Consider the following 10,185-nt stretch of genomic DNA (forward strand, 5'->3'; position numbering starts at 1 on the left):
GCCGGGCTTGGCCTTCATTGCCACCAGGCTGGCTCAGGGAAGCTTATCTTCTCAGGGAAGCAGGTGTGCAGAGCCAGCACTGCCAAAGGCACTCCCAAAGCCTTCCCCTGCGGGAGCTGGCAGAGAACAAGGACGAGGGAAGATTTCCCAAAGGAGAAAAGTGGCACATTGGTGTGAACACCACTGCAGCACAAAGCGACCGGGACAGTGCTGCCTGCAGGTCTGTCCTATTGAGGCCCCATAAAAATTGAGGATTGAGGGGGATCCAAGTTTGCCTTCTGAAGGAAAGATAAGGAACCAGCACACGAATTTACTGGTGGAGAAGTAGAGATTTCCTAGGCCTCAAAAAGGCAAAGCTGAAGCCAGGCGAGATCCCACTGGCAGTTCGGGCACCAGTCTGACAGTGGCATTGCACCGCTGCAAGGCACATCCTGCCCAGCAGGGCTAGTGAGGAAATTGCCATCACTTCCTATGGCGCTGCCAGCGCCCAGCACCTCCCCCCTGTACAGAAGGAGCCCGTATTCTGCCATAGACTCCCATCCTGGGGGCTATGGGACCAATTTTGCCACAAAACCCTCTCCTCTTCCCTTGCAGTTGCAAAGTGGGAGAGGTCGCTGTTGTAAGGGCCCCCCGGCTCTGCAGCCCGACAGGAGGCCAAACCGCTGGGCTCTGCCACGCTTTTCTGGTAAGGTGACAGCACGGCCAGACAGAATTTGGCTGGTGTGGTGTGAACCACAGAGAGTGTCCTGGCTGCACACAGCGCTTGTGCCCCGTCGGGCTGTGCACGGGGTGCTGTGTACGAGCTCCCTGTAAAGGTCCCTGTGCACAGGGGGCTAGCGGGGCTGTGCAGAGTCTACATCCATAGCCAGCAGAGCCCATGCCCCGGCTCAGTGCTCAGGGTCCGTGCCCAGGGTCTGTGGAGGGGCCCACGCACGCCGGTCTGCGCTGTCCGTGGAGGCTCTGCGCGGGGTCCACTCGTACGGTCCGTGCCGGGTTCCATGTGTGGGTCGTGCCATCAGCCAGGCGGGGTCAGGTCTGTCAGCCCCACCGGGACGGGACCCCCACCGAAGCCCCCATGTCTTCCCGCAGCTCCCCGAGTCTGCCGCCGGTGCCGCGCCGCTGCCCGGGGCCGCCCCTCCGGATCTGGGCGGGGAGCGCGGGCCCTGCCGCCCCCTCCGGCCCCTCCGGCCCCTCCGGCCCCTCCGGCCCCTCCGGCCCCGGCCCGGCCCGGCCCGGCCCATCCCGTCGCAGCCGCATGGGGCCCCCCGGGCCGGCCTGACCCCTCTCCGAAGCCACTCTGCCCCCGGAGACGGGCCCTGCCGAGGAGCCGCGACGGGACCCCCCGGCTGCCCGATCCCGGCCGGGCCCCCCGGAGCTCGGAGCGACCCCCCCGGGCCCCGTCCCCAGGGGCGGCGGACCCCTGGAACATCCCCGGGACTGCCCCGGCCGGACTCCGACACGCGGCGAGCCCTCCCGACTCAACCCATTGCTGGAGCAGATACGCCGGCCCCCTCCGAGACCCTTCCCCGGGGCCGGGCACCTCCGAGGGCACGCGGTTCCCTCCCCGGGCCGCAGGAGCCGGCACCCCTGGGGACCCACCAGCTGTCCCCGCCGGGGCCGAGGACGCCTGGAGCCCCCCACGAAGGCCCCGGTCCCCCGGCCCTCCTCCCCGCTCCCGGGCTGGCCCCAGTCCGCAGAGAATCCCGTTTCCAGGGCTGGGGGCAGCCGGGCTGCCCAGCGCCCCCCGGCTGAGTCGACTCCGAGCCGGCGGGGCAGCCGCGGGTGGGCGCGGAGCCCCGCGGGGGCTGCGGCACCCTGCATCTCCCCAGCCCCATGGCGGCCAAGTGGTTCAAGGAGTTCCCATCCAACCTGAAGACGGTTTCAGAGAAGGCTCGGCCGGGAAGCGGGAGCCTCGGGAAGAGCCGCAAGAATTCAACTGCTGAGCTGGGGGGCTACCGGGCGGCTGGGGGTGGCAAGGAAGGGGGCAGCCGGCTGTCACGGGACAACCTGCAGGGTCTACTCCAGGCTGCTACCGGGAAGATGCGGAAGAATTCCCGAGTGGAGGGAGGGACACCGGAGGGACCCTCCAAAACCTACATCAACCGCCTCATCAAGGTGGAGGCTTCCGAGAAGAACGGGAAGGGGCACCCTGGACCCCTGCCTGCCGGCCTGCCTGCCCCCGAGCAGGACAAGGGGAAACCCCCCAAGACAGAGACGGTAAGGCAGGGACTGGGAGCCTGGGGCAGAGGGGGAGATGTGGGGAGAGTGAAGCACTGGCAGCTTTAACTGCTTTGGTCTCCAGCTCATTAGCCTGGCTGACTTCATCCTTTTATCCTGCCCGGCTCCCACTGCCTTTAAATTCCTTCAAAGCTGCCTTCATCTCAACTGCCCTTCATCACCCATTCGGGGGTGGGGGGGGTCGCCGGGCATCCTCATCATAGCCCGCGTGTCCCATGCCAGCCTGACCCCAGAGCTCATCTGCTAGTTAAACAAAGGCTAATGTAAAGCTTTTCTGGGAAGCTGGTCTTTCACCCCTGCACAGCCTTGGGAGGGCTGGGAGCCAGTCGGCAGGGTTGCTGTCACCCAGAAGGGTCCCAGAGCTCCCCCCAGGCTCCTCACCATCACTGAGAGGCATGGGAATGGTCTGGACTGCCCCCACCCAAAGGTGCCACTGGGTGCATCCTCTGGGGTTGTGGCACGGCTCCATTTACCCCAGATAAGCCACTTTCCTTCCCTGAGGACCCCAGTGTGCCTGTTCCCTGCCTGGCTCTGTGCTGGTGTCATCTCTGCCACCCCTGCTGGGACTCCCACAGGCCCCTGAAGCCCAAAATGCCTGTTCTCTGCTCAGGTCATCATCCTGGAGGATTACGCAGACCCCTACGATGCCAAACGGACCAAGGGGCAGCGGGATGCTGAGCGCCTGGGGGAGAACGACGGGTACATGGAGCCCTATGATGCCCAGCAGATGATCACAGGTATGTGCCGTGCCACAGCAGCACAGCTGGCACCACTCCCCAGCCGGGAGTCTGTGGCTGCCCTCGGAGCCACCCGGTGCAAGAGGCTCCGGGAACAGGAAAGCCGCTTGCTGCTTCCTGCGGCTGCGCAGGGCCAGATAAGGAGCGGGAGCAAGGCCGGACACTGACCCGGGCTGGCCGGCCCCTCAGCCGTTGCCGTGACCTGCTGCCACCACCAACGGGCACATGTGGCCACTGCAAAGCCCTCAGTGCCCCCCAGTCACCCCGGGCTACCACCCCCCAAGAGTTGCCAATGGACGTGCCCCCAGCCAGCGACACCCCGGCTGGCGTGGCGACCGTCCAGCTGGCCACAACAACAGGAACTGACTGGGCCGGAAGCTGGAAATAAAAGATTTGCTGCTGTTTTTTTTTTCCATGCGGGGCAGCCCAGGCTGTTAGGCAAGGCCTGGCGCCGTGGGGAGAAGCAGGGGGCTGGGAGGGGCGAGCCCCTGGGGCGGCCTCCTGCACAGCTGAGCTGCAGCTTGGGGTGTAGCATCCTGCTGCCACGGAGCCCAGCTGGCCCCACTGGCGTGGGCCCGTGCCTGTGGCGCCAGCAGCCTCAGGGCTGGACAGCAGAGCAGGCGCCATGAGGATGGGCCCCTTCCTGCTCCAGCTCCTCCCGAGCTGGCTCCCAATGGGGCGTTGCCGGCATGGAGTCCCCAGCACATCCCTCACCGAGGGCTGCTGGTGGGACTGGGGGGGTCTCAGGGGACACATCCCTGACCCATCATCCCTCTTCCCCACAGAAATCCGTCGTCGTGGCTCCAAGGATCCCCTGGTCAAAGCCATCCTGCTGCTGGACGGTCCTGGAGAGCCTGGGGATGGGGGTGCCAAGCTGGATCTTGCCAAGCGGCTGGGGGGCAAGGAGGTGGCAGGGAAGGGGCCACAGCTCTATGACACCCCTTATGAGCCTGGGGAGGGGGTGGCCGGGGGGACCCCAGAGCGCAGGATGAGGGCTGGTGATGGGCGCCTGCCCGAGAACGACGAGCGCCCGGCGGGGGAGTATGAGCAGCCCTGGGAGTGGAAGAAGGAGCAGATTGTCAAAGCACTGTCAGGTAGGGGACAGACACAGCATGGGAATGAGGATGGGAGGAAGGGACAGGCATGGGATGGGAATGGGGATGGCAGTAGGGACAGGGACAGACTTTCTAGCAGGGCTTGTCACAAGAGGACAAGGTGCAATGGTTTTTAACTATAAGGGGCACTTTAGATACAAGCATTTTCTTGGTCTGAGGGTGGCAAGGCACTGGCACGGGTTGCCCAGAGAGATGACACCTGCCAGGTCAGATTGGATGGGACTCTGAACAACCTGATGTAACTGAAGATGTCCCTTCTCATGGTGGGGTGTTGGATCAGATGTGGACAGGCACATGGTTGGAGAAGGGGTTAGACTGGCAGTGGGGGAGGTGCTGGGGCTGGGGACTGGGATCGAGCTAAGGATGGGGATTGAAAGTGGAAGTGGGGCTTTGGGGGCTCACATCTCATCCCTCCCAGTCCAGTTTGAGGGCTCGGAGCGTCCTAAGGAGGAGACAGTGCGGCAGCATCTTCGCCAGAAGAGCTGGACCCCCAAGATGCTGAAGCCGGCGGGCACCGAGCACAGCGAGGGGGAGCGGGTGGACCCCGCCCTGGCACTGGAGAAACAGCCGTGAGTTGCGAGGCCGATCCACGCGTGGGGAACGGGGCGAGGAGGGATGGCGTGCGCGATGTTTTGCCAGGGCTCAGCGTCCCTGGCTGTGTTCCCGCAGCTGGTACCACGGGGCCATCACGCGGGCGGAGGCGGAGAGCCGGCTGCAGCCCTGCCGGGAGGCCGGCTACCTGGTGCGCACCAGCGAGACCGGCAGCGGCAAGTACTCCATCGCGCTCAAGTGAGTGTCGGGGTGGCCACGGAACTGGGGGGTCCCGGGGGTTCCCAGCCTGGGGAGATGGGGCGAATCCCCACCCTGGGGCGGTGCTTCGGCAGGAGCTGCCCCTGGTTGCTCACAGCAAAAGCCGCGATGGGGAGGAAGCACCCAGATCCCGAGGGGTGGCACCCCCCGATCCACGGGGGGACCCAGGCATCCTGGAGTGAAGCTGGGGCGGAGGGGGGGTACGGCGTGTCCCCCTCCCCGGCGCATTGTCGGGAGCGCCAGCGGCGTTTCCTTCCTGAGGAAGTGCAGCCCCTGGAGCCGAAACAATCAGAGCGGGACGGGAACAAACAGGGGTGGATACGGCCGCGGGGCAGGCGGGCGCCGGGGGGCTGGCGGCAACACTGATGCCTGCCGGCCGCCCAGGACCAGCCAGGGCTGCGTCCACATCATCGTGGCACAGACCAAGGACAACAAGTACACGCTCAGCCAGGCCAGCGGCGTCTTCGCCAGCATCCCTGAAGTTGTGCACTACTACTCCACGGAGAAGCTGCCCTTCAAGGGGGCTGAGCACATGGCCCTGCTGCACCCCGTCCACTGCAAGCTGCATTAGCATCGGCTGACGCCGCCCCCGAGTGCTCTGCGAACCCACCCCGTGGCATGAGACAGCGATGGGCTAGTACCACGGGAAGGGTCCGGTGAGAGAGCCCCTGACACGTCTCCAGTCCTGAAAGGACCCCACTCCTGGACTCCAGCAGGGCTGTCCCCCTTTTGCTGGGACAAGTCCTGACCACCCTGTGCCAGAACCGACTTGTCACGGGGCTGCCCACGTGCCAGAGTTGGGGGCATGCAGTGAGGCTGGGCCGTGTAATGATCTAGTAAAATAAACTTGTTGGCTGAGAGGGAGCGGTGGTCCTGGGGTCCTGGGATGGTCCTTGTGCTGGCAGGAGTCAGCACAGGGGGCCAGGGGCACTGGGGCTCCCCCAACAGCACATGTGCATCCTGCCAGGCTTTTTATAGCGGGGGGCCAGCAGAAGGGAAGAGGAACACTGTCCCCAGGGTGCCTGAGCACCCTCTCCCCTCAGCCTGTGGTTTCCTGCCCGGGTGCAGCTGCAGCTCCCCAGGGTGTTGCACAACGCAGCACGGGGCGAGCAGTGCGTGACAGAGGAGGCATGGCTGGGGGTGCAGGGCAGGGGGTTTGTGCCATGAAGGTGTGCACAGCACACGGGCTACAGCCTGGGAGGCACCAGTGAACCACGGAGCACAGCCTGGGGTACATGGTGGCGGGAGCATAGTTAGGCTACAGCAAGGGAGGGGGTGAATGAAGTGGGGCAGCAACCCCACTGGAGCCATTCCCAGGCAATGGGGAGCCTGCAGCGACCCCTCTGTTACCCCACTCCCAGCAGCCACTCCAGTATAAATCCAAAGCATTTATTTGAGCCACATTGTCCTGTTTCCCCAACATATGCTTTAAAAAGGAGCCCTGAGGGGGTTGGAGCAGAGGTATTGGGCTGATCCAGCCAGGCCCTCCCTCCCCGAACCCCTGGCACTGTAGGGACCAGGTCCTTCCCTGTGGGACCCCCAAACCCAGTCCCGGGCCAGCTCCATGCTCTGGTGCAGCCATGCTTCCAGTGCTGTCACTCCCAGCCATCCCAGCTTGGCCATGGTGTCCCCCAGGACCCAGTTTGTTTTTTCTCAGCTTCTTCTCCATGGGGGATGGCACTGATTCTCCTCAGAGGCTTGTTCCAGCCACAGAGCCACCAGATAGTGGGGGGGAATTGCTCCCAGAGCCACATCGAAGCCCTGGGACCCCACATCCAACCCCCAAGCACCTACCAACATATTCAGTCCCTGGCTACTGCCCTGAGGAGGAATAATCTGCGTGAGTCATGTGGAGCACTCCAGGGGCTGAGGGGGCAGGGTGTGAGAGCAGAGGGGTATCACTGAGTGTGGGTGGGGGTAAGCCTAGAGGGACCAGCATGTGCTGCCCCTCGCCTTCTGGCTTGGTCGTCTCCTGCCTACTTGTCCACCACATCTGCCTGTACCTGCAGGGGAGAAGAGCGGCTCCAGGTCAGGGAGGGGGCAGACAGAGCCCCCTGGACCAGTCCCCCTGGCACTCACCTCACCACAATGCCAACAAACAGGGCGATGCCAAGGAGCAGACTGCCCCCGGTGACCAGGAAGGCATAGGGGGATGTCTCAGGATGGGTGCTGGATTCCATGACAGACCCTGACACAGAGAGAATGGGTGGGTTCATTGTGAGGATAAGGCACCTGGGTGTCCCTGCCCCCCTGCCCCAGTCCTGGAATCCTTCCTCACCACCAGCACCATCAGTATCATCCTCCCCAAAGAACTCGGGGGGCAGTGTCACCCCATAGGTGCCATCTTCCATGGGGACCTGCAAAAGGTGGGGGGCACAATGAGACAGGTCATCCCTCATGCCCTGGTGTCCCCGTGTCCCACACAGGGACAGGAGACCCCTTCAGGAACGTGTGATCCTTCCCAGGACTGAGACCACTTACCTGTGAGCTGAAAGGCTCCATTTCAGAGGTGAGGTCGCAGGGGTCTGCACAGTGACGGGGGAGTATGAGACTGGGAGAGCCCATGCTGAGCCCCCAGTCCCAGGGCCTCATGTTTCTCTCCTACCTGTCCAGGGGGTACCCATGGCCTCCTGGCTCCACTCGCTCCACGTGCCATGGCCGAACTCATCCTTGGCCCTCACCTGCACCACGTGCCTCATCCCGCGCCACGCGTCACGGATGTCAAGCCAAGTTGTTGTCACCTGATCCACCTGGAGGGGACACAGGGCTGGGGACAGTCTGGCCAGGGACAAGCAGCATGCCAGCGAGCAGGGTCTCACCTCCACGAAGGTTGGGGCAGGCTCGGGGCGGTAGCGGACCTGGAAGCGGAGCCAGTAGAAACGGGGGTCCCAGGATGGGGGGTAGGACCAGTTCACCTGCAGCCGCTGCGGCGCCTTCTCCAGAGCCTCCACCGTCACATTGACAGGGGGGTCTGGCTTCACTGCTGGGAAAGCGGGGGGCTCAGGGCCTCGCTCTGCACCCTGGCCACCCCAGCTCCCAGCAACAGGGGCAGCACTCACGGACACTGCTGGGGGTGATGATCTTGTCTTTGCCAGCTGAGCCTCCAGCACTGTTGCTGACACATGTGGACACCACGAGGTGTTTGGTATCATCAGTGCCAGGTGGCACCTTCACCCGGCAAACGAACTTCCGTGCCTTGGAGAAGTAGCGGCACCGCTGCTCTGTGGCATTCTCAGCCACAAACCTGTGAGGTCACAGCTCAGGGGGGCTGCAGCATGCTCTAGGCACAGGGCAGCTGTGGGGGACATGTCCTATGCTGTGGAGTCCCCAGCAGTGTTAGAAAAAGGGTCTGTGGGGAGGATACATTCTGTGCCGTGGGCTCCCAGGCAGCACTGGGCAATGGGGCCATGGGGAAGGAACACATCCTGTGCTGGGGACTTGCAGCTACCAGTCACTGCTAGGGAAGGGTCTGCAGGGAGGCAAGCAGCCTGAGCCTGGGGTCCCAGATGGCACCAGGTCCACAGAAAGGGACATATTCTGTCCTACTGGGGTCCCAACCCGTGGTGGATGCAGCGCCAGCACTCACCTCCGCTTCACCCAGAGCACTGCCCGTGTCTCTGGGGACGGTTTCTTCTGCTGTGGCCACTCACACAGGACATCCTTGTCATGGCTCCGCCGGTAGCAGGAGACCTGGGGAGTTTCAGGGGGCTCTGCAAGGCAGGGAGGTGCTGGGGGACAGGGGCCATGACAGGCAATGCTGAAAGGGACATTCCCACCCCAGCGTGGACCCACCTGCCACCAGCAGCCGCAGGGAGCGCAGCAGGTGGCTCCCCACAGTGCAGCTGTAGCGCCCAGAGTCCTCGTAGCGCAGCCGCCGCAGGAGCAGCGTGTTACCCTCTGCCAGCTGTCGTCCCCAGGCCCCTGCTGCCCCCTGCTCCTGCACCTGCCACAGCACCGTGGCATTTGCAGGCTCCTCGTCCTGGCAGGTCAGTGTGATATTGGCTCCCAGGCGGCCCAACACCGTGTCCCGCGACAGTCCTGGAGGAACGAGAGGGGACTGGGCAATGAGGATGAGACCCCCGGCCCAGTGGGTGTCCCTGGAGATAGAAGGCACCCAATTATCTGCTCCACATGTCCAGTGACTGCTGGGGGCCAGGGCACTGAGCTGGAGAGTGGCAGTGGCTCCTCACATTGTGGGGTATGAGGGGTCTGGTGGCAGGGAGCAGAGCTCAGGGAAGGTGGCAGACTGGGACTGGTGGTCGCGGGAGTCCCTGGGTGGGGGTCCAGTGCCAGAGGGGTTAAGCGACTGCGCTGGCCGGCAGCCCGGGCGAAGCCTGGGCAGCGCTCCCGGCTCCCTCCAAAGGTCAGCGGCGTCAACCTGCTGTTCCCTTCGGCTCCTGCTGCTGGGAACGCACCCAGCAGGCAGCCAGCACCGGGACATGGCACCCGGGCCACCGGACAGAGCACCCGGGACACGGGACGAAGCACCCGGGACACGGCACCCGGGACGCAGCCCTCACCCCCCAGGGCTGTCCCGTACCACCACCCGCCCGCCTCCCCGGGCCCGGCTGAGCTCCCCTGGGGCCGGCAGGGAACCGCGTGTGTCCCCTGGCCGTGCCCGGACCCACGAGGCCCAAGGCACCGGCTCCGGGCCAGCCCCTCTGCCGCCCGGCCCGGTGCCGGCCGCACTCACCGGCGGGGCCGCAGGGCCGCCCGGCGGCGGCGAGGCGCAGGAGGAAGCGGAGAGGGAGGAGGAGGAGGAGGAGGAGGAGAAGCGGCCCCGGCGGCCGCGCCATGCGCCCAGTCCCGCGGAGGAAAACATCGGCGGCGGCCGCGGTTGTGAAACCGGCGAGGGGCGGGGCGGCACGTGCGCCCGGGGCCGGGCGGGCCCCGCCGCGCCTCCAGCCCCGCGCCCCGGGACCTCTTCCGTACCTTCCCCCGCCCCCGATACGGGACGCGGCAGGATCTGCTCACAACATTATTTTCTTCTTGTAAATTTAAAAAAAAAAAAAAAAAGTTGCTTTGGGTTGCTTGGGTTTTTTTCCCTCAAGAACCATAGAACCATAAAATGATACCATTCCACCAGACAGAAACTTGCCATAAATTATCCACCTCGATACGCGGCCCCTCCACCGAAGCAACCCCAAAACCGCCCCAAATCCCCTCCAGCCCTCGCTAAGAACCGTCTTAACAAGCTCCTCTTTGGTACCGCGTCTCTGGGACCCCAACAGCCCCAGAGACTCCCCGGGGGTCCCCAGTGCCCACCCACACTTCTGTAGTGCTCA

At 64.5% G+C, this 10,185-nt stretch overlaps 2 protein-coding genes across 17 annotated transcripts; one reads left to right on the top strand and one right to left on the bottom strand.

The window, feature by feature from the left end:
- Positions 1-1,695: 1,695 nt before the first annotated feature.
- On the top strand, positions 1,696-5,764 carry SHE (Src homology 2 domain containing E). 2 transcript variants are annotated; one of them, XM_021532229.4, is made up of 6 exons: positions 1,696-2,217; positions 2,849-2,975; positions 3,761-4,069; positions 4,509-4,659; positions 4,760-4,879; positions 5,285-5,764. In XM_021532229.4, exons 1-6 carry the CDS (start codon positions 1,834-1,836, stop codon positions 5,469-5,471), a joined length of 1,278 nt encoding a protein of 425 aa, XP_021387904.2. In that variant the 5' UTR covers positions 1,696-1,833; the 3' UTR covers positions 5,472-5,764. The 2 variants fall into 2 exon arrangements, with proteins under 2 accessions (XP_021387904.2, XP_021387905.2); XM_021532230.4 differs by having other exon boundaries at positions 1,698-2,217; positions 5,352-5,764.
- Positions 5,765-6,273: 509 nt separating this feature from the next.
- Positions 6,274-9,757, bottom strand: IL6R (interleukin 6 receptor). Of its 15 annotated transcripts, none has more exons than XM_085560500.1 (10): positions 9,594-9,757; positions 8,693-8,938; positions 8,487-8,590; positions 7,960-8,144; positions 7,720-7,880; positions 7,506-7,650; positions 7,382-7,425; positions 7,179-7,257; positions 6,980-7,088; positions 6,274-6,903 (listed from the first exon to the last, which is right to left on the bottom strand). In XM_085560500.1, the coding sequence occupies exons 2-10, from the start codon at positions 8,861-8,863 to the stop codon at positions 6,714-6,716; spliced, it is 1,188 nt and encodes a 395-aa protein (XP_085416626.1). In that variant the 5' UTR covers positions 8,864-8,938; positions 9,594-9,757; the 3' UTR covers positions 6,274-6,713. The 15 variants fall into 15 exon arrangements, with proteins under 15 accessions (XP_085416626.1, XP_085416625.1, XP_085416622.1 ...); XM_085560499.1 differs by having other exon boundaries at positions 7,720-7,883; XM_085560496.1 differs by having other exon boundaries at positions 7,759-7,880; positions 8,487-8,610.
- Between the last annotated feature and the right edge of the window lie 428 nt (positions 9,758-10,185).

This window comes from Lonchura striata, chromosome 25 (genome assembly GCF_050655825.1).
Source record: "Lonchura striata isolate lonStrDom1 chromosome 25, ASM5065582v1, whole genome shotgun sequence".
NCBI classification, from domain to species: Eukaryota; Metazoa; Chordata; class Aves; order Passeriformes; family Estrildidae; genus Lonchura; species Lonchura striata.